The 24199-nt window shown below is 39.9% G+C and overlaps 1 protein-coding gene and 1 pseudogene across 2 annotated transcripts in view; both read right to left on the bottom strand.

Annotated features, from left to right (window-relative positions):
- Positions 1-24199, bottom strand: part of NBEA (neurobeachin) — a 595906-nt gene that overhangs the window by 368226 nt on the left and 203481 nt on the right. For both annotated transcript variants that reach the window (XM_084843013.1, XM_084843014.1), the window contains one exon: positions 16477-16604. In XM_084843013.1, coding sequence (XP_084699139.1) covers positions 16477-16604 — 128 coding nt within the window. The remainder of the gene's footprint in view (positions 1-16476; positions 16605-24199) is intronic.
- Positions 1878-1933, bottom strand: LOC146349591 (U2 spliceosomal RNA; annotated as a pseudogene).

Here is a 24199-nt window from a genome sequence, read left to right as displayed (position 1 = left end):
CCCCACCCCACCCCAGCTGATTCAACGTGTGCAAGAGATAACAGAACTTCTACAGCCCCACATTCTGCTCCATGTGGTTTTGTTTGTTCTGTGCTGGAGTGCTGGCCTCTTATTATGCTAAGTTTTAAACAGTGGAGGCTGGTGGCTCCGATGTTGGTGTGGCGGTGAATCTGCTCCAAGTTTTAGTCAGAACAAGTCAGAAATTTAAAGAAGCTATCCAAGAAGCCTATGTGAATGGTCTTAAATCAGAATTCATTTGTCACCCAACTGTATGCATGTTTACTCAGAAGTAAATCCCACTGAGTCCAATAGAGCTTACTTCCAAGAAAGCATGCCTCACACCTTGGATAGCTTCTTGACTGGTTCTGACTGAAACCCGGAGCAGATTCACCACCCTACTGACATCAGAGCCACCAGCCTCCACTGTTTTTAAAAGTAAAATTCTAACTTTTAAATGTAAAACTGTCACACTAAGATAGTTCTAATAACTACATGTGTACCAAATGGCAGCTTCTTTGGTAGTGACAAAATACTTCAACCATTTGAGATAAAGGAATTACTTCAACCTTTGAGGGACAGATAAATGTCTCATTTTCATACTTTTTCATTAAGGAGGATGTATTGTGCCACATGTGTAGCAAGTTTCAGCTTTCTAGCTAGCATGGAAATAGTGTAACCATTCATGTCCTCCATTTGAGGGAAGTTGTACAAATATCCACACATACCCTTTCAGATAGACATCCCTGGCTGGTAGTGGAAATTCCCATATGATGTGTGAAAGGGCAATGGAACTCCCACACATTTCACCCTCATGCATGGCTCACTCTGTGCTGGAGTGCTGGCATCTATTATGAGATAAATGTTGAATCCGAATGTTTGACTGTTAGATGTAAAAATGTGTACAATTTTCAGGCTGTTCTAATAATCTGGCTGCCTTGGGCTATATGTGTACCCAATTTCAGCTGTATAGTAACTGTAAAAGACGCTTAACCATACTGAGGTACATTTAATGATCCCAGTTTGTAGGAGGGAGGAACTAGTGTCCCACTTTTAGACTTTGATATAATCAGAATGTCTTGGACAATGCATCTACTACATTTTGAGTTCCTAGTCATGTGCAACTATCTCAAATGCATGAATCAGTCTGACTCAGGATTTGTATATGTTTGATATAGCAAATTCCAGCATTTAGTTGTGAAAACAAGTTACCTTAATAAAAATATGACCCCATTCATTTTCACATTCCAAGAATTTTTAATAGACAGCAGAAATTAACATACAGTGGCCAAAATATTTTCCCACTGTTACATGTCTTTTACTTCAGGAAGGGAAAAGTTGAATGTATCTATTTATAGTAAGCAAAAGGAAGCTTCCCCTGTTATGTTTCCAGTAGCCAGTGAGATTTAAGATGTACTTCTTAAATTAATTAAAGATGCCTTGCATCAGAGTGGCTCAGAAATAAGCTGAGCCATTCACACAGCCCACCCCTGGCAAAGCAATTGGGAAATGGCTCAGCTCATTTCTGAATCAATACAGATTTGACCCTCCCTGTTCATTTGAAAGTGAGGTATCTCTTACAAGCCCCCCAGATTCTTGGCTGTCATATGAGAGCCACACAAAACATTTGAAATAAGCAGGCTGCACACATTAAAATTGCTGTGGGGAGAAAGTTACCCTCCCCACTAGTTGGTTATTGAGGCAAGATAGTTCTTGGTGGGCAGAAAGCTCCCTGCCCCCCGCCCGCAGCAGTTGGGGATGCAGCTGTCAACGTCAACTAGAGTTGCAATCCTCTCCAATCCCTCACTGATTTCAAAAGCTTTGTTTTTGACAGCTGTCATTTGGGTCTTTAAGATGGGGGGAGGGTGCAGAGGGTAATAGCCCTCAAATAGAGGACATATCAGATCTTAAACTGATAAGAACTGATACTACACTTATACTGATACTTATCAGTTTAAGATCTGATATGTCCTCTATTTGAAGACTATATATTAAAGGGATAGGGGGTAAACCAGGAACTCTCCTCTGGCTTAGATTTTACTCTGAGCAGTAGAAGAATTCAAGGGTTTTCAATGCTTGAATCTTCTTTGAGGAGAACATTACAAGTCCCCAAAGCTCATATCTGGGTATGAGCCTGGACAGCTTCACCAACATCTCTAAATATAACATCCTGGTTAAATATGTACAATTTAATACGACGATAACCTTAAAAAGATGCCAAAATGCACTTATTTCTGAACAGCAGGTTTCCTTAGAGAAAGGAAAAAGTATTGCTACTTTATTATCCCAGAGGCATTTAAAATAATGTTTGGTTTGCTTATTACAAGTACTGTATAATGGGTTTCAAAGCTAGAACTGAATCAAATGTCATTTAGAATGATGGTATGAGAAATACAAGTGTATTTTTCTGAAAATTAAATAAATTCCTTTAGCAAAAAATCATTGCTTCTAGCTCTAGTTTCAATAGGTATGCTGAGGAAGTAAATTGATTCAAATAGGCATGAACAAAGAGCCATTGGAGACAGAAGTGCTCCTACACAATAATACGTATATTTATTGCAGGTAATGGATAAATACCGTTTTGTGCCCATTTTGCTAACAACCCCATCTTATTGTACAGTAAGACAGAACAAGCTGTAGGAAGGTACTAGCATTCCACTCTATCAGATTTACAAGCAGACAGTTAATTAATGAAATAAGAGATAGATGTAAAAATCTCATTTAAAGAGACAATTGCTGTAATTGATCAGCTTTTCTCATGCTCAAATGCTAGAGGATCAAAAAGATTAATGGGACATTTATCACCTGCAACCCACATCAACTATTAAACATCTGACAAAAACAGAGCTAAACAGAAGGCAATACAGTCAAATCACCCATAATTAGCATGATCATATCTACTACTACAAGACCCAGCCCTTCTTTTCCAATCTTGGATACTTTGCAGCCAATCCTCCTTGCCATGCAATCTCTCTCAGCCCACTGTAATCTTGTACCAAGCTCCACCCTCACGTAAACAGGGCACTTGTTTTAGGAGGGCATTTTCACCTATAAACGTGTTCTAAAGAACCTTGTAGAATTTGTGGTTGCTAGGCAACTTAGTGAAAGCTGAAGGATGCTATATACAAATAGGGGATAGCGCAGGGTCATTGACTGCTAATGCCACAGTGACCCTTAACTCTGCATTGTGAGAACCTTTTCCTTACTGCTTTTTTTTGTAGGGGATGGGACATTTAGGGATAAAAATATAGAAGGTCACAGATAAAAGGCTCCTCAAACAAAGTCCTTCTCAGATTTCTGAAGGCACCTCCTTGTTGCACCAGTAAGTTTAGGAAGAATAGGGGAATTATTATAGATATTCTAGAGACTTGTCAGCTTAGTGTACAAAGGTATCTACATCTTGGAGAGGAGGCAGCACCGGCAAGCCAAAGTGTGCTAACAAGAGAAGTGCTGCACCAAGAGCAAAGTGTCATTTTAATTTAAACAATTCTCTCCAGAGCAAGTATGGCAGCAGCCTTAGCCAATCAGGTCCCAATCTTTGGGGTGTGTGGCCAATGAGGGTACTGGAGCTGCAAGGGGGTGGACCAAAACTCCAGTGTCCTCATTGACCGACCACCCCAAAACTTGGTGCTTAATTGGCTATGGTTGATGCCACTCTTGCTCTGGGGAAAATTGTTTACATTAAAATGGAGTGTGGCTGCAGCCTCAGAATCTGCCAGCACAGCAATTTGCAGCATTTTACAATAGGCAGCAGTCAGTCTGCCAACCTGTCAGCATGGCTGCCAGCCAGACAGGAAGAAAGGTGAATGCCACCACCACTGCCAAGGTAGGGCTGAAAGGGAAAAAAAAAGGTAGGGTGGTGGTGGCAGGCAGAGAAGGAGTAACAAGAATGGAACTTCTGCAAAGGTAAAAACAATGGGGCAGCCAGTGTAGCCACCCCTTGGAAAGCCCCTCACCTGGGCCTCCCTGAAACCTGGTAGCGCCCATGAGTAAAGACATGAAAGAGTGGTAGGAAAAAGTAAATAAGCACCTAACAATGGAGAAAGAATAATATGATGATATTCCACCAATACTTTTGGAGCTTATATATGAAGATGTAATTAACAATAGGATGGCATAGGATACATACAGATATAGTTTAAACACAGCAATTAGGAGCAGACTTCAGTAACTGGCTTTGCATAATACAGCACTACATAAGCTACATGTAGCTATCTCAAAATACAGCACTATGAGAGAGAGCTGCAACCAAGTTACCACCAACTGCTCTGAGCACCCCTTCCCAACCTGAGTGGGCTATTAAGTCTCGTCCTCAAGGTGGGTCTTTCCAGGGGTTACCTCCCTGACTGCAAGCCTTTTAGAACATCTCGGACTCTGCATTGTTCTTCCTTTCTCATCTGACATTGGGTCCTTTACTTCCAGCTCCTCCTCGTTAGGATCCTGCATTCCCACAAGTTCAAAGAGAGCTAGCTGCCATTCAGATAATTAGGCTGCAGCTGGGCATCCCCCTTTCTGTCACTGTTATTCTTACAGATCTCCTGGTCCTGCAACTTTGGCGCCTTGAGAAGGCCTTCCCCCATCCCTTTCTTGTCTGACTCAGAACTGGTTCCAATTTCTTCTTGGGGTGCTGGGCCCAATCCCTACACCTAAGCTCTCTTGGTGGTGGGACGTATAACAAGGCCTCTGACGAAGATTCTAAATTTCAGGAAGGCTCATATGGCAGGAGGCTATTCTTCAGCTATCCTAAGACCATAAGAAGAGCCATGCTGGATCAAACCAAGGGTCCATCTAGTCCACATTCTGACCTCAACTATTTAGGGCTTTATAGGGAAGCAGCAGGACCTTGAATTGGGCTCAGAAACCAATTGGACCAAGTTTAATTGGTCTAAGACTGGTGTTATACAGTCTATAATGGACACGGCAGACAACAGTCTGACTGCTGCATTTTTCACCACTGCTCTCAATGTTGAGACCAAATCAGAGCAGATGTGAGTGATTTTATCTGCAAAGTGTTTTACAAATTTATTACAATGGGTTGCTGAGGCTTCCCCTCACTACCCAGGAGATCTAGAGCACCTTAAGCAACTGAAAGAATTCCATGACATGGCAGTGTGCTGACACAACGGTGGCAGAGAAGAACAGCTTCATCACTCCCTAGTTTCACCATTAACTAGGCCTGGAAAAGGTCTCTAACTCATCCCGAGTCTTTCTCTACCACCATTCTAGTTGTCTACACAGGTACTTCATTGTCCTGACTCCTCAGAAAACTAAGCAGCCTAAACTCTGCATCCAAGTAGAAATGGCTCAGAAGCAATATATCTACTGCCCAGGTCACTTCCCCATTTCACATATGAAGGAGGACTTCAACCTGGAGTACTAGGTGAAAGAGACTGAAGACGCAGGGAGCTGAACTGGTTAGAAATCTGCTTTATTGATGTGCATATGCATGCATATGTTCACTTTTTATCTTGCTGACTTATTATTGTATCACTGGAATATTCTGATAAATAGACCTTACACATGGCCTAGGCCAGAAATGTGGTGATGTATTTGTGAGAAAGGATGCAGAGAAGCAAGAAGGGCTGAATTTTTTATGTATACTCTATTACTTTGGCAGCATATGTGCCACCTCACAGGGGCTGATATGGGGAAGTGAAAAAATAATTCCATATGACTGGTGGGAAATGATAAGGACTGGGGATAACAGCTGACTTTAGAATAAAGTAATTAGTACAAATCTTTTTACAAATTGTTACTGACTTATAATGGTTCATGATTTATTAGAAAATATGTTCAGATAGGAAAAGTGTCTATAAAGTCGGTTTTAAAAACTGAAGTAATATATTGGCATGGTTCTTTCTCCAATTTCCTGTGCCTACATTGTGCATATTCTCTTGGACTGATACTAAATGTAATCACCTAGGTTTCAGGCTGAAATTGATGTATACTGCTTATACTGAAGCACTGGAAGTGATGGTGAGGATGCAGGTACCATAAAGGGATAACAGTTCCAACTCTTTCTGTTAATGTGAATAATTCTCATATTTAGTTTAATCTTTTTAAAACACTTTTTAACACTAGGACAATGACAGTAGAGCACACCAGTTTCTATTCCACATTCAGGAGCATCCAATAGCAAAGGGAAGAGAAGCAGCTTGGATAAATGGGGACTATTTTAAGGTGAGAAATGGCTGGTACCTCATCCTCTCCCCTCCCACCGGTGGTAAATAAAAGCTAAAATGATGTGAAACAACAACAATATGAAACATATGACTACACATCTACATATAATGTAGTCTGTCTAATGTAGAGGGGGCTACTGCCCCCCCCCCCCAATTAATACTTGATTTGGTTCAGGACTAGATTACCTACAAAGCAAATCTGGGCAATTAATCAGGGCTTCTGTTTCTTCCTTCCCATTTGACCTTATGTCCATTATTTCAGATGCTTACACACACACACACACACACACACACCTCCTTTAAAGCTTTAAATAAAGCTTAAACCAAAACTAAGTAAATGTATTTGCTTAGTAGAGATGTAGCTACACAAACCACTTTAGCACTGTTCATGTTACTAAATGCACTCTGCTGATTTTAAGGTAATGACAGCAGATGGCTCCAAAAAAGGGCTACTAAGAACTGTAGTGCAGAGGAAAAACAAGAGCAGCTAAATTAAGGCTTCTTTAACATGGGTGATCTATATAGTTCTGTAGTAAATCTGTATTTAGGAGAGTTTTACACTATGGAATATTCATTTTGTCCCAGCCTTCCTCTCCTACATGACCTCTCATCTAGCCCTGTTCAGATAATATTGCATTGGATATTTGCAGGCATTAGTACATAGTGAAAATTTCAGAAATTGCCTTTGGCAAGAGAAAAGGAAATAACCAACTACCTCACAACAAGCAAAAGAATACGACACATATTTTAGCAGTAACTGGATACTGAATGCTACTGTCTGAGTGATATAACTTTTTTTGGTATCCTATAAGAATTTAGATCAGGAGGGAGTTTTTTATAAGGACTTTGAAAATGTAGAAATGGGGAAGAGTTTTCTTTGAACATAAGGCATAAGAATAGCCCTGTTGGGTCACATAGAAGATGCCCACCTAGTCCAAAAGAAGGGTCCGTAACAGTGTCCAATTACATGCATTAAGGAAGTTCACTAATTGGAGTGGTGGAGGTACGAGTCCTGGTTATTTGTGCCCAGCACCAAGGCAGGAAAGTTTTATTTCCCTATCCTGTCTAGTAGGCACTTCCCATTATTTTATAGAATCCTTAAAACAATAAACAATGTAATGTATGTGATAGTGGCAATCACAAAAGTCTGTGACAATTCCATGCACCCAAACATTGTGTAAATAAGTTATTTTTGTCTGTTCTTGATCTACCACTGATCATTTTCATTGAGAAATGCCATAGTTTTGTAAATCTTTCTCTCTCTCTCTCTCTCTCTCTCACACACACACACACACACACACACCTACCTTAATGCTTAAGCTAAAAATTAGAAACCTTTTCAGTACAATTAGATACCTGTCAATTCAAAAGTAAGTCCCACTAAGTTCAATGGGACTTACTCCCAGATAAGTGAGTATAGGATTGCAGCCTATATCTGCTCCACATACCTGGGCATTTTTGTTCACTCTCCCTGTACCTTTTGTAATTCTATGGTATTCTAATTCTATGGTAATTAGAACTGCACAGAGTGTCCCAATTCTGGACATACCAGATTTACACATATCATATTAGCAAGTTTTATTTTCCCGTCCCTTTCCGATCATTGTTAATGATGGCATTGCCTTTTTTAATACATAACCAGGGCAGGCTCAGAAAAATTAGTCTGGGTAAGCAACAGGGTAACATACTATTATTAGGGAATCAAAAATTTAATTTAATCCATATAAGACTTTTAATATACTATGGGGGATCAAAAGGGGGAGCAGGAAAAATTTGGTGCCATGTCCATTACTTCTTGCTATCCCTTGGAGTCATCCCTGATCAGACCACAATAATTCACATATTCAGTGAACTTCCCTCTCTGACCACCAAGAACTATTCTTGAATTGTTTTAACCCATTTGGATCCTAGTTCGGAGAGGTCTTTATAGAGCTTTTCATAGTATTACTGGGATTGTCTCCTTGGACGACATCATCATTTCAGACCTTGTCTTCTGTCAGAGTGTCTAGCAGTGGAGAAGACAAGAATGAGGGGGATATGATAGCACTCTTTAAATACCTCAAAGGCTGTCACATGGAAGAGGGCAAAGGCTTGTTCACTGCTGCCCAAGTAGGCAGGATTAGATCTAATGTGCTTAAATTACAGGAGAGTAGTTTTTGGTTGCTCATTAGGAGAAATGTTTTAATAGTAGCCAGTTTATAATGGAACTAATTACCTTAAGGGGTAGTAGCTCCCTGTAGCTGGAGACTGTCAAGCAGAGGATGGACATCTACTGGGGATCTCCTATTCTCTGGATCTCCTGCAATGAGCAGGAGGTTAGACTAGATGGCCTACAAGGAGTCCCTTCAGCTCTATGGTTCTCTGACTGTAGAGCAGAGGTGAATATGTTAGTCTGAATATTTAGCTATTCCTGTGTTCTTTGTACTGTGACTGGGCCAGATGTTATCCACTCTTACTTCACTAAAGCCATGTCCAGGAGATGGTTGCCTTTCAAGAAGCCCTTCATGCAGCACAATGTCATTAGTCCAAAATGCAATGTGACTTTTTTTTAGGTATGATATAAAGAAAATGGAACTAGAAACTTCACAGCCTACATTAGATATCTCTGCTCACTGCTAACCCAGATTGGTCAAAGCGGGCTGTATGTGTCTCACAGACTGTACATTGCCAACCTCATGCCATGAAAAGACTTCTATATTAATGCCAGTATTATCATAGGGGATATTTATAATAATTCTCCTTTACTGTTTGACTTTGATCTTTCTCAGTTGCAGCACAATGAAGGGCTGTTGCAGGGAGTAATTCAGCCCTAAACGATGTACACCTAGAAATTTAATTACTATTTTCTGCCCATCGATTTTGTTGACTATCACTTTCTAATTTCATACTCCTATAACATTTCCTCAAAACTTAGATTTCAGTCAGTGATATTAACCTATATAAATGTTCTCTTCTTAAATTTTCATGACCATGTGTTTTCTTGCCATATCATCTTGAAGGCTAGCACTTGTTTCAAAGCTCTTGTGTTATTATAATATCCCCATTTATTCATTCCTGATAAATTTTCCGGTCTTAAAAAACTGTCATCTTTTTTTTAGCATATCTGTATAAAAAATGTAGCCTGATAATGAATTGGACAGACCCAGAGTGGAATAGAAATCATACAAGCCATTAACATCTGAATCAAAATAAATGTCATATTAATGTGTCCCATTTGTTCACAGTAATGTGGATTTTTCAGGATTTTTTGTCCTCCAAAGATGTTTGAACACATTTCCTAATATCAGCTTGAGACTACATTTTCTAGCTGCATTGGATACCACTTCTCAAGCAACATTTTGAGGTTAAAAATAACTTAGTGATTTAAAATAAAAACAAATCAAAGGAATACACATTACCTTTGCAATTTTAGATAATTTTGATTATTCCAGAAACAGCTGCTAATGCACTATAATAGATCTTTGAGGTTTGATACCATGCACTGAAGGCAGAAACTTTTCTGTCTCTAACTGAACCATGGCAGATGCTCGAAGCAGATTGTGCTGTGGCCAAAATAACAAAAAAAAAAATCCTGCCTTACCAACTGTGCTCTTTAGTTCCTCCTTTAGTATCCCCCCCCCCCCGGTCAAACAGTATCTTCTGCCAAACAGCATGGAAACTGTCAAGACCCTGAGCACTGCTTCTACTCGAACACAAGCATGTAAATGTCTGTTGTGAACATCTCTTTAACCTTTCATCATTTGCATTCAATCATTCCCTGAACCAGACTGTTGGCATACTTAATGTAATGTGGCACCTCTTCAGCTACATTTAGCTAAACAAGATGTACCATATAGGAAGCATTCCATATTCTGGAGAGTACAGAAGGTAAATAGTCATATTGAGGTATGCCATTTCAGCAGACCTTTCTTATGTCAGCATCAAGTAAGACAAAGAAAAGCTCTGCAGAAGTTATGCATCAAATCAAAGTCGTTGAGCTATGGGGAATACACATAAGTCGAATTCACATCTTGATTCTGCTTATGAAGGAACTAGTATACAACTGATAAAATATATCCCTGCTATCAAATTTGTTATCAGATTTAATTTGTGGATTTCTTTAACGTAACTGACAGGTATGGAACAAAATCCTATCTCAGGTGCATTTTTTTCACTATAAAATTTACACCTGAACAACAGTAAACAGTGTCCCCAAATTTTAGCCCTTACCATTAATAGTTTTCTTTCTGAAAACAGAAAAGGATCCAGGACATAAAGTGTCCTAAGAAATCTACTGATGTTTGCATGTTCTTTTTGTCCCAACCAATGTTTATATACTAGGATAAAAAAATTCTAACCAAAACTGATTCAGGGAAGCAGATTTCAGTGCCTATACATAGTTTTCTTTCTAGAAAACAAAAAAAGTTTGGGACATAAAGTATCCCAGGAAATTGATTGTTTTGGCCATTGGGGTGCTTTTCTGTCCCAGCCAGTGGAAAGTATTGGGATAAAAATGGGTTTTTCAAACAAAAACTAATCCAGGGAAACAGACTTAAATGCCCTTGTTCTGACATCTCACACAGGGATTTGTCTTGGGGCCTTTTACTAACCTGTACATTTGGCTTCCAGTAGTAAATTGTCCCCAAAAAGCATTTAGGCAAGTTTTTTTCCCCTGCTGTCAGTGAGTGGTGTTATTAGCTACTGCTGCTAGTGTTCTAGCCTAGAAGGCCTACTTTTTATATCTATTACAAAAATAAATAAATAACGTAAAAACTGAGGTAATCAGAAAGCTTAGCACATGTGTCAACTTACTTCATTAACTGCTCTGGTGGCAATGAATTCAAATAATAGAGAATATTATTAGGCACATCCCTTTGAATACTTCTATGCTAGATCACTCAAGCAACTAGACACACTATAAGGGAATTGTAAAGAACTTCCCAATCCAAACATTTGAGGCGATATATCCAAACTTCTCCTCTTATCTAGATATCTAGACCACTGGCAGCTGGGCAGTTTCTGATACTTTGAAAAATAACCACCAAGTATCTAAGGAATATTGTCACTTTTACATTATTTATTAAACATTTTCTGTTTCAACTTCAACTTGTAAATCAACATGACAAGTTGATGAGCAACTGGAAAAGTTGGTTACTCTCTTTTACCTGCAAATAGGAAAGGAAGAAAAAGGTGCCAAGCCAAATAAGAACATGGGGCGGCAATACTGGAGGAATGGGAAAACAAACACATTGCCACGTACACCCTGAACCTTCCTTCAATTACTGGATGACCCTCAATCCTAGAGTTTTGAAAAAATAATGCGTCCAGCCATTATTTCCAGTGGAAAGGCCATCTGCACTTCCCAATATAGATGCAGCAGCCCCACTCCTCCCCAGGTCCTAAGTGTGCTCTGTGAACATAGAGAACCACCGTCTCTGATGACAACATATCTGCCTAAACACACTGGGCATTTGTATTCACATATATGTATAAATGCTCCATCTGGTACCAGCGTGAGGTTCATCTTCTTCCTTTTTTGCTCTCTCCTGGCTATTGAAAATATTTACTATTGATATGTTTATTAACTTTGTGAGAGGGTTGTTAGGCAGAGGCACCTTGATCTATAGGTTCCATAATGGTCACAAAGCTCCAGGTGCATTTAAAGAGAAATTGTATTTAAGATTCAGCCTAGTTACAACACCGGCCTTGAATCGCTTCAGTGACTACAGGGTCTTTGGTTCCTGCCTTATTTTCCTCACATAACACAGGGATCAGGGAATGGGTCCCCTTTGGGTTCTATAACAAAGGGTTCATCCCCTTGATTCAGACCACATGCAATTAACTCATTCTCCTGTCTCTCTCCCTAGTGTTTACTCCAGAAAGGGGGCCCATCCCACCATCCACACCTTCACCCTTGACTATACGGTCTTGGGAGGTAAGGTTCAGAACTGTCTTTCTTCTGCTTACATCATTTGTTCCTTCACCAAGGGGGGGTTGCTCATCAAGACTGTCTCCCATGATGCCCTGACCTTACTTCCTCCAGATTGCCAAGGCAAATGTATGGGGGTTGACTTGCCCCTAGATGAAGTGAGCCTCTTCCCCCCTCCTTTCCTCTTGGCCATTCCCCATGTTCTCTCTCCTACTTCCCTCATTTCCCCTTTGTTGTCTCTTCCCCTTTTGCTTAGTCTCTATCCTTTTCTGGTTCTTTTTTTGGCTTTCTTTCTCACCTCCTTCTTTCACCCAACCTTCCTTCCCCATGGCCATCTCCTATTTATCTTTCTTTTAGCATCTGCTTGCCATTCCCAGCCATCTCCTCCCACTTCCAGCTGTATCTCATCAAGGCAGTCAGAACAGACTGCAGAGAAGCAATGGCTGTCTGGCATATCTGACTGAGCCATCACCATCTGCAGCCACCTCAACTGGGCCAATCTTGCTGCCATGGGAGCTTAGGATGTGATAAGCCTTGGTGGATCCTCACAGTCTTATTTGTCTTTTCCCCCAAAAAAGTTGTTTCTGGTCAAATTGTAAGCCACTTTTGAGTTCTTATTAGTAGAAAGGAACATATTAAATAAATAAATAAATATAAATAAAAACTGCCTTTGGGAACATTTCTGCACTTGAAGTTATGAACTATAGGAGAGAAACAGTAACAGTATATAGACAAAAAACTTATAGATGTCCACAGAAATGTGATGGAATGAGATAGGAAATTTAAATGTTACTGAAAAGCTTACATTGACAAGACTCACACATCTTATGGAATGTTCTACAGACGGGAATCCCATCAGTCCTAGCAAGCATGGCCAATGGTCAGGGATAAGCAGTGAGGTGACCATGTTTGCTAATGGCACCAAATTATTTAGAGTAGTTAAAGTAAAAGGGGACAACAAAGAGCTCCGAAAGGATCTCTCCAAACTGGGTGAATGGGCATGAACATGGCAAATGTCGTTTAATCTATGTAAGTATAAAGTGAGGCACATTGAGGCAAAAAAATCCTAACTTCATGTATACGCTGATGAGGTCTGAGATGGCAGTGACTGACCTAGAAAGGGATCACGGGATTGTGGTAGACAGCTCAATAAAAAGGTTGATTCAGTGTGAAAAGGGCAAATCCAATGCTAGGAGATCATTTAGGTAAGGAATTAAAAATAAAACTGCCAATATCATAATTCCATTCTATAAATGTATGGTGTGGCTACACTTGGAATAACATGTGCAGTTCTGATTACTGCACCTTGAAAAAGATATTGTAGAACTGGAAAAAGCGCAAAAAAAGGGCAACTAAAATGATCAAGGGACTTAAGCTATCCCCCTATGAGAAAGGTTGCAATGTCTGGGGCTTTTTAGCTTACTAAAAAAAGGTAAATAGGGCACATGGCAGAGGTGTACAAAATATGCACCGTGGAGAAAGTGAATACGGAGAAGTTTTTCTCCCTCTCTCATAACAGCAGGACCTGAGGACATCCAATGAAGCTGAATGTTGGGAGATTCAGGACAGATAAAAAGAATTTAAAGAATTCTTCACATAGTACATCGTTAAACTATGAAATTCACTAAAACAAGATGTAGTGGTGGCCAACTTGGACAGCATTAAAAGGGGATTAGACAAATTAGTGGAGCATAATATTATCAATGGCTGCTAGTCATGATGGCTATATATTACCTCCAGTATCAGAGGCACTATGTCTCAATGAAATGGGATAAAGTTTAGTGATAGGATACAAGTATGAAAGTTCTCCTGATGATGGTGACTGAGACTACAAGTTTCACATAAGTTGTCAGTTTCATAATCAGTAGGGCAGTATCTAAAAATTTGATGGGAGGGCATTTAAATGAGGTTAACAGGTAATGTTGATGTACATCTTCTCAAATCTAGGGAAATGGCAATGTGTGAATTGGCCTTCAAAACAGGCTCTTCGAATTCTTACATAGGCTGTCAAACCATTTTTAAAAGGACCTCATGTAAATTTCACTGCTGTCACAGTTAGCAGAGCCCAGAAAGCATCACTGAAATTTATCAGAACCACAGAGCAGTATTTAATAGCAGAAAGCAATGGGGGTGGGGGATAAGCACTAAACTACTGGGTATTTTCAAGGTAGTAATACCCAGTATTTACTGGGTATTACTACCTTTGATATCAGGAACCAGTAAATCAAAGACCTTACTGAATCAAAAAAATATTGGTAGCAACATGTTACTTCAGGAAACATATATTTGTTAACCCATGTTTGCCAAGGGTTACCCTGCCTTGAGGGCCATTTTTCTCGGTAGAAATGTGGGGTACAAATCAAATCAAACAAATAAATAAGGTAAAGCAAATGTGTGGGGTGGCACTTGTAGGGCAAATGTACTCCAGGGTTGTTTCCTCCTAGCTGGAGTTACCCTTTCACACATATCAGTTTTCTCTTACAGATGCCCTCCAGTCCCTCATGTTCTCATTACAAACAGATGTGGGGTAGAAACCCCATGGTTCTCTCTATTGCTGTTGTTTATTTGCAAGATTTGCATCTCATGCTTTCAATACAATACTGTTCCCCCATATGCACATAACCTGTAATTCCTTCTTATGTTACACATTAATAAAAACAATACGATACCCAGACATTTTGAAATACTGCAACATAGTAAATCACAATTAAAAATGGAAATAAAAAAATCACATAGTGTCACATGTAATAATCCAAATGGGAAAAAAAAACAACTAGGTTTGCTAAAAACGATTTATTTAAAACTTTGAAAACTTTTGATAATTAAAATGTTTTCATATAAAAGGAGCTCTAATTATTACAGCACATGAGATAATTTTATGCAACATAGATAAATATTATATAGAAAATCATTATTTGTGAAAAAAAATCTGATATGTGTTGTTTAGTGAATTCCATTCAGAAATATCTGTGGAATTTAGCACGAAAGACAATCCAGTGCTTCTGAACAAAAGAAAACTGCATTGCATTATTTTAATTTTCCTATTCATTTATTTTAATTGTAACAATCCAGTTTTCACATATTGTCCACTACTACAGTACCCACAAGAAACGGATTTACAAGGTTTTCAGTCTCTTTACACTGACTATCACAGCGGCCACAATCCAAAGAGAAGTAGCATTCATCTCATCTGCTTATTAAAACTGAGGAGAATTTCAAAGGCAGTTTGTAAATGACATGGGGCTCAGTTGTTTAAAACACAAATATCCATTGGACTTGTGCAAGCTCCTCATGAGGTGCATAATACTTCATTTCAAATCTATAGTTCCATGTTTTGCTCTCAAATTAAAAAAAAAAATGCCAATGGAGGATTTAGAAATGATTCTGTGACTTCCCAGTAATTTTTAATTTTCCTTTATTTTGAAGAAAAGAAAAAAATCTCAACTCCCATTAAATAGATAAGAAGTTGCTTTCAAGCCAGTATTTCTGTAATTATTTGTTAGGTATCCACTGAACAATTTGTAGAAGCACTTACTCGCTATTGAATTTCAACAGCAGTGCAAACACTATACAATATTTTGTTCATTTGGAACATTTCTTCAAAATAGGGCCTGTCTGCCTAACTTTAATTCCTTAGTTGTATGTCATTTATTTTTTATTATTGTATGATATATCTCTATCTCTATCTATATATCAGGCGTCAAATATACTAGCAGAGTGGCTGACAATAAAACATTAAAAAATCATAAAAATAACTGAGCTGATATTAAAATAAAATAACAGAAAATCTATAAAAGCAGAATTTAAAGAATATAAAAATAATTTAACTAAAATATATTACCAAAAGTTTAACACCCCCCCCCCCGGGGGTGGGGCGGGGGAGAGAACTTCACCTACTGTCATAAAGTCACCAGTCCTAGGTGAGAATCTCTGGGGAGAGCATTCCTAGGCTGGGGCTATCACTGAAAATGCCCTCTCCCTGATAGCCATCCTCCACACCTTATCTAATGTACTGATTGGGGATCAATGAGTACAGTACTTGCCATTAAAAAACAAACCAGTTATTTTAATGGCCTGAAATACAAACCAAAGCTTAATTAAAAAGAATTTACTTGTTTAGCTTCAAGAGTTCAAATTTGACATATATACGACCTGTGGATATACAATATTCTTTAGTAAAAAAGAATCTACTGTGGATGTGGACTGACAAGCATTCTTATGTAAAGGAGGCTTTCTCCTTTCTCTCTACTGTTTTATGTATTTATTTCTTAATTTATGAACATCAGTTACCATATATGAATTTTCTAACAAAATAGAAAAATTGGTCCAGATGTCATAGTTATTATTATCTTAATATAAATTATAAAGCAATTATAAAGCAATTATTACCTTCTATTAGAAGCTCTTGTCCATGACTGCCCAACAGTGTGCGAGACAGGAAAGGGGCAAAATCCACAAAGATTTCCCGAAGGAGGGGGGCCACTTTTTCCAACGCTCTCTCAAGCTTTGCAGTGATGCTGTTGGAAACAAAGTACATTGGGTCCAGAGATGCAAACAACACATGCCATCATGAAGAAACACCTTTCAGAGCAGATTTTTGGGGGTGTAGAGGGCTACAGGGGGAAAGGGGAATTGGCAAAAACTGTGTCCCCACCTTCTGCACATAGGATCATCCACCAGGGGCTCTATGCAACTTTAGATGCAACCATTATTATTTTTGCAATGTTCAGGGGTGCATAAGATTAACCTAAGAGTTTTCACTCAACTTTCAAACAACTCCACTATTTCTAAAGCAAAAAGCATACATTAACATAACTGTACATTCTCTACAAGTGACAAGGAAAGTCATTTTCCCATTCAAATAACTTTCAAGTCTTGTGTCATCCATAAATAATTATTTATTTATGCAGAGTATAAATGCTAGCCTCCAGTTTCTATTCTCATGGGGTTTTTAGGCCATGTTCCTACAAACCACAGCCAAGGATTACTTTACCTCCATAGGACAAATTGATCGTGTCTCCCGCTCCTTACTGTTATGAACTGTAAAATATTACCAAACATTTTTTCTCCAAAAAGGGTGGAAAGCTAAGAGTTGTTAGGGAAACCAACATTTTATTCATTTTAAATGTTAGTCCCACTTTGCTACCTATCCTATGCAGTTTACAAACACTGGAAAGATAATAAATGCAAGCATTCATAAAATTAATACCTAACTTTAAAATATAATCTTAACCAACTTGGAGATGGACAGATTTGGGCTCCTTTCAGTAGCATGAATGGTATTTTCATGAATGGTTATTTGTTTAAATAGCAAATCTGGAAATATGGTATTAGAAATGGGAAAAACGGCAATTTCTATGCACTCCCAATATTTTTTGCAATAGAAAGAAATACAACTTTATTTGTTTATCATTACCCATAAGCTTTCTACCATCAGTTCAAGACCATTTAACATTTTTTCTTAACGCACTGGTATGTGCCATAGAACCTAAGTAAAGCAGAGAGACACTCAAGATGTGTATTTCTGGTTGGAGCAGACAGGGTTTCTTGTTATCTCTGCAGGACCACAGGGTTGCAAAACCATCCAAGACTGCCCTGGACAGTTCAAGAATTGTATAGTATAGGGAAATATTTGTCCTGGATGCCCAGTGTCCAGAATTTCATGTTTCTGGCCTGGAAATGTATCTTACCATGAGTAAAGAAGGTCTTCACATCACAACCGAATAGCTCGTGTCTCATTTGAGAAACCCTAACATGAACGCACCTTTTGTACATTTAAGTACCAGAAAGGGATGGTGAGTGTATCATGTCTGCCAAAGCTCAGAGTATATTCCACTCAGAGGTGTATGTGTGTGTGTGTGCCCATGCACGCGCATATGCATCGGATACCTATGCCAGCCAGGGCAGATGAAATAAGAAGATTGGTTCAGGAGGCAGAGCTATCATCACATCTAAACAATAATGGCAGCTCTACACCCTGCAACTGGAAGTACAACTTATTTATTTTATGTATTTATGATACTTTTATTCCACGAATAAAGTCCCTAAGTGGTTTACATTAAAATGAATGTAAATGTGAATGTGAATGTCCACATGCTACCACTGATGTTGTGAACAACTAGCAAAACATTCTCAATGAACTTTGAGTCTGTTTTATTATTTATAAATGTTAGTTTTGCCAATGTATTCATCTGTATTGAAAGTTAACCTATCAGAGTTATTGAATCCCTTGAAATGACATTCATTAGAGTAAGGGGTCATAGAATCATAGAATAGTAGGGTTGGAAGGGGCCTACAAGGCCATCGAGTCCAACCCCCTGCTCAATGCAGGAATCCAAGTCAGAGCATCCCTGACAAATGGCTGTCCAGCCTCGTCTTGAAGGCCTCCAGTGTGGGAGAGCCCACCACCTCCCCAGGTAATATGTTCCATTGTCGTATTGCTCTTACAGTCAGGAAGTTTTTCCTGATGTTCAGCCGGAATCTGGCTTCCTGTAACTTGAGCCCATTATTCCGTGTCCTGCACTCTGGGATGATCAAGAAGAGATCCTGGCCTTCTTCTCTGTGACAACCTTTCAAGTACTTGAAGAGTGCTATCGTATCTCCCCTCAGTCTTCTCTTCTCAAGGCTAAAGGTCAGACTAGATAAGGGTTCCAGTTCTATAATTCAATGCTTCTTAAAATGAGTAAGGAAAACCATATAAAGTATAGAGTTAATCATTACTTTCTGACTGTTTCAGACCTGGATGTAATGAGACACTGATTTTATTTTTATGGACACGGACGAAAGATTGGTTTTGCAAAGCTGATCATTTTTTGATGTATTTGTTTTTCTTCTCTTACCATGTCACTATTTGACTGCTTTAGGATGTATGTACTATTAAATGACTGGTTTTATTGCATTGCCGCACAGTGTTTAAAATGTCATTTACTGTGGGCCTCATGTGTACTACCAAAACAGTGGTTTTTGTGTACCACCGGGCTTAGGAACACCAGCCACAACAAGGAGACAAAAAAATCAAATCTTTCCCCTTTTAATTGATCCTTTTAGGTTATTATACAGCCACAATTGAGGCCCTATGTTAAGGGTGAATCGGACAAATCACATTCCGCCATTATAACCAGAAATTAGGAGGGCAGTAAGTTCTACAGCTTACACTCAGAAAACTGCTTTGATCTGAAATGACAGCGTAAGAGAGGTTGGTTTGAGGCAGGTCTGTGCCAGTTTTGAGGTAGAAAGGGTAAGAATTGTTTATTTACAGAAGTTTAAAGTTTGATGAGCGACTTCTAGTGTTTGATAGGTATTGTCTTATTTTTATGGGCTTTGCCAGGGTTAAAATGTATGGGCCCATTTCTCCATTTGTACAGTATCTCCATTTGTACAGAGAAAAATAAACCCATTCTTATGGTTTTTCTAGGCCATGTCCCTACCAGCCACAGCCAAGGATTTTTTACCGCCATAAAACAAATGGATTATCTTCCCCATTGCTCACTCAATGTGTACCTTATTTATTTCTTTGCATACCTCATTATAGCAACTGAGGAGGAGAGTAACCTCATGGTAGTCTTCCATAAACTGTACATTGTATTAACAGAAATGCTAAGACTATATAGAACAAAATATAGTCTCTTAGGGCACAATCATATCCATGTCTAGACAGAAAAAAAGCCCTACGACTCCCAGGATTCCCCAGCCCTGGAAGTTGTAGGACTTTTTTCTGTCTAAACATACACAGGACTGTGCCCTTAGTGTTTTTAAAGAGTATTCCTGTACTGTGCCCAGGTTCATAATGTTCGCTCCGTTTGTACAGATAATCCACCAGGCTTAAAAGGCAAGATTTTTTACTTAGCAGCCAATGACATCAACTAATACTTCATTATTATGGGGAGCTACTTTGCCTTAATTCCAGTCCTTTGCCATAACTCCAGTCCTTCGTTCCTTCCTTCCTTATTTATTTATTTAAAACATATGGCTTACATTACACTATGTTTGTATATAGTTATGATGCAATTCAGTAACCTATGAAATCAAAAGCTTAAATTCTTCCTGTGCCATAAACTCAAAAAGTACTTTAAGGTGCTTTTTCTTTTCCTCGGTTCTTTTGCTCATTCTCCATTAGGGGGTCAATATTAACCTACTGTACAGGATTTTGTTTGAAAATTATTAACCTAAAGAAGATTTTGTGTGGGTGATGTAGAAGAGGAGTAAGGAAGAATGCTTCTGGCTACTCTACACTGAGTAGGGGGTTGGACTAGATGACTTTCAAGGGTATTTCTAACTATCATTCTATGTGGGTATTGGTTGCCAGCTGTGTACTTGTAACTTTGAATAATAGCTTTGGTTGCATGAGAGCTTCAGTTGCATAGACTCCATGTGTCTATTCTAGTCAACAGACAAATCTGGAACATAGCTCCACCACTCTACCACTGACAGCCATTTAGCTCGAAGGTAGTGGTGAAGCTGGACCTAGCCACAGCATGGGATACCATAAATAACACATTTGTTAAGGGCATGGCCTTTAACAGCTGTAATTTTCCAACATTTTGGAGCTTGAGTGAACATGGAAAACCCTTAACACAACATGTTAAACCAAAAGGTTTTTTGTTAATTGAATTATCTAATATGCTAGGATTCCTTCTTTCTGCATAGCTCTAATATTTTTGCATTCTCCCAAGTTATACATTTGATGAACTTTGGCTACATATTCCCCATCAACTGTTTAAAAACAGCTTTTTGTTGTTGTTGTACATTTTTTAGCAGTAAATATAAAACTGACTGAAACCATTAATCAGAAATGAGGTTATATGTTCAGTCTCACCTTGTTTGCATTGTTTTGTTATTTTAAGGTTAGAATTGGGTTTTTGCAAGTTTCTACTTTCTCATTATGTTCGTAAACTGTAAGGCTAGGAATGTAGCCAGAACATGGGAGCTGTGACAACCCAGTACTTCTGGAGCAAATGGAGAATTCATAGTGGGGCAAAAGGGATTGCTTCTATAGCTAACAAAATCTGGGGAGGAAGGGCAGGATGGATGAAAGGATTTAATGTTTCCTGACAGTTGAGAATGGCCAGAAAGGAACACCTTTCCTCACTGCTCCATATTTCTGTGGATGCAGACATAAAACAGTGAGCCCACCAAAAACTACACAAATGGGATATGAAGACTCCACATAGGTATACATAATTTTATAACAGGCAAGGTGTGCTACTCTGATTTGTGGGACTGAAATATGGTAAGCATATACCAGCTTCTTTTGAACAACTGAAAGGCTTACCACTCCATTCAAGAATATTGAGGTACAAGGCCTTGGTAAAAAAGGAAAACACCACCCACCTAGTATAGCACATAGCTGATTTGCTTGTGTTAGAAGGCTGCTCTGTCTGTGAGATACAGGATTAAACACACTGCCGAACCAGGCCTCAATGCAACTGGATGCTCATATGATGTGCTCAATCCATAATGCAGGCTGTCTGCATGGTGAAAGGGAAGGCTCAAGCTGCATCTCTGTCATTCTATTGCAGTGCCACATCAGACAGAGAGAACGTACGAACATGACCCTGGGCACAGCACAGGAACACTCCTTCAAACCACTAAGAGCACAATACTATGCATGTTTGGACAATCCTATGCATTTTCCTCAGCCAGCATTCTCCATGCTGTCTGGGGAAAGCTGGGAGTTTTACGACTTTTTTCTGTCTACATGTGCATAGGATTGCACCCTAAGAGACTATAATTTGTTCAGTAAAGTTGGACTGAACATTTATTCTGACATGTGTACAGTCTACAAAGGCTACCATGAAGTTGCTCTCCAAGAATGCTCAGGTGCTATAATGACCTATGCAAAGAAATACATGAGCTACCCAATTGAGTAAAGAGAGAGAGAGTGAGTGAGAGAGAGAGAGAGAGAGAGAGAGAGCGCTTCTGTTGTTAATAATTATTGGAAACCTTCCATCGCCTTCTAGTGGGAACAGATTAAAAGCACACATATAAAACTATTACTAGCATTTGATTTTCCTGCTGCAGCATTTTTATTTATTTATTTAGAGAATTTATATACTGCTCCACATCTAAATAGATTCCAGATTGGTGAACAATAAAATATGAAATGATCAAAGATAAAAAAAAATAAAATGCCATATTAAAATTGTTATTTTTAAAAACAGAGTACCAATAAAAACTGTGGCTGGTCAGTAAAAGAAAGCTTTCTGAAATAAAGATGTTTTGAGAAGATGCCAGAAACAAGACAGTGTTGGCACCTGCCTGACCTCCAGAGGCAGGGACCTCCATAGAAAGGAGGGTCTTCTCTGGGGGGACTTCCATAGGGCCATAGGGCCATGTGGAAGCAGCAGGAGCATGCCTTCTGATGACTTCAGTGACTGGGCAGGTTGATAGGGGAGAACCTGGGTGTCCTGGTCCCAAGTTGTTTAGGGCTTTATACACTAGTACAAAACCTTAAGCCTAGCCCAATAGTGCATAGGCAGCCAGTGCAGTTCCCTCAGCCGAGGCGTTGCATGCTGAAAAGAGGCAACAGGTGAGCTGCTGTATTCTACACTAGCTCCAGCTTCTGCAGGAGCCTTAAAGGCAGTCCAACATAGAGTTCTTTCTTTCTTTCTTTCTTTCTTTCTTTCTTTCTTTCTTTATTTATTTATTTAATGTATTCATCGCCCATCTGGCTGGTCACCCAGCCTCAATGGGCAACGTACAATAATATAAACAGTTTAAAACAATAAAATTCTATACGAAAAGATCATATTTCTAAAAATACCCTAACCCACCCCAAATGCCTGCCTGAACAACCATGTTTTTAATCTGTGGTGGAAGCTCATTAAAGAGGGGGCATGGTGGAGTTCCCTGGGGAGGAAGTTCCACAGAGTGGGGGCCACCACAGAGAAGGCCCTCTCCCTCATCCTCACCAGTCTAGCGGTCCTGGCTAGGGGTGCACGAAAGTCACTTACCTGGTCTCGCAGCTTTTCGTGGTGGGGTGGAGGCGCTTCGCTGCTCCCCCCGCGAAGTTCAGGCTGGGGGGGGAGGCTTCCTGCCTCGCCCGGCTGAAATTCAGGCCGGGGGGGAGGCTTCCCGCCTCGCCCGGCCGAAATTCAGGCCAGGGAGGAGGCGCCTCACCTCGCCCGCGAAATTAAAAGTTAAAAAAAAAAAACCACGCCCCCATGATAGGCTACGTGACGATTAACGTAGCCTATCACGGCTAGATCTGCAAATAGCGTTGCCCTTATTTTCGCCGTAGTGTACGTAATCTTTACGTAGACTACAGCGACCAAATAAGGAACGTGAATGGTGGCTCCCTATGGGGGCCGCCATTATCCATACGCGTTTTTTTTTTTTAAGTCACCCGTGATAGGCTACGTGACGATTTACGTAGCCTATCACGGCCGACTTTGCAAATCTAGCCGTGATAGGCTACGTTAATCGTCACATAGCCTATCACGAGGGCGTTGTTTTTTTTTTCTTTTATTGGAATGGTGGCGGTGGCAGCCGGTCGAAAGACCGGCTGCCGCCCCCGCCCCGGACGAAGACCCGACGAACCACCGGCCGGACCCGCCGCCGGGAGGGACATTCGCCAAAGGTAAGTCCCATCCCGGGGGGGGGGTGCGGGGTGCGGGGGGGGCGGAGAATTTCTCCCCGAAACTTGTTCGGGGAGAAATTCTCCGCCATCTGGCTCATGGGACAGAGAGAAGGCCATCCATGGCTGATCTTGTTAAGCAGCCTGTCTGGTGCTGCTGGAGGCGCTCCTTAAGATAGGCTGGGCAGGAACTATAAAGGGTTTTAAAGGTCAAAAAGAACATCTTGAATTTGGCCTGGAAAACAACTGGTAACCAGTGCAATTCCTTCAGCACTGATGTGATCTCGCTTGCAGCTGTCTTTAATCAAGCGAGCCACCGCGTTCTTTACCAGCTGCAACTTCCGAACCGTCTTCAAGGGTAACCCCACGTACAGCGCATTACAGAAGTCTAGACGAGAGGAGATCAGGGTATGTACTACCAATGGGAGCAGATGGTCGGGAAGGTCGGGGCGCAGCCGCTGTATCAGATGGAGTTGGTACAGCGCTGTCCGGCTCACAGCTGACACCTGAGCCTCCATGGACAGCTGGGAGTCTAAA

This window comes from Heloderma suspectum, chromosome 3 (assembly GCF_057233095.1).
Source record: "Heloderma suspectum isolate Gila_16-S chromosome 3, 16-S_ref, whole genome shotgun sequence".
Taxonomy (NCBI): domain Eukaryota; kingdom Metazoa; phylum Chordata; class Lepidosauria; order Squamata; family Helodermatidae; genus Heloderma; species Heloderma suspectum.
The sequence above is the reverse complement of the archived record's forward strand: the minus strand, read 5'-3'. Positions and strand labels throughout refer to the sequence as shown.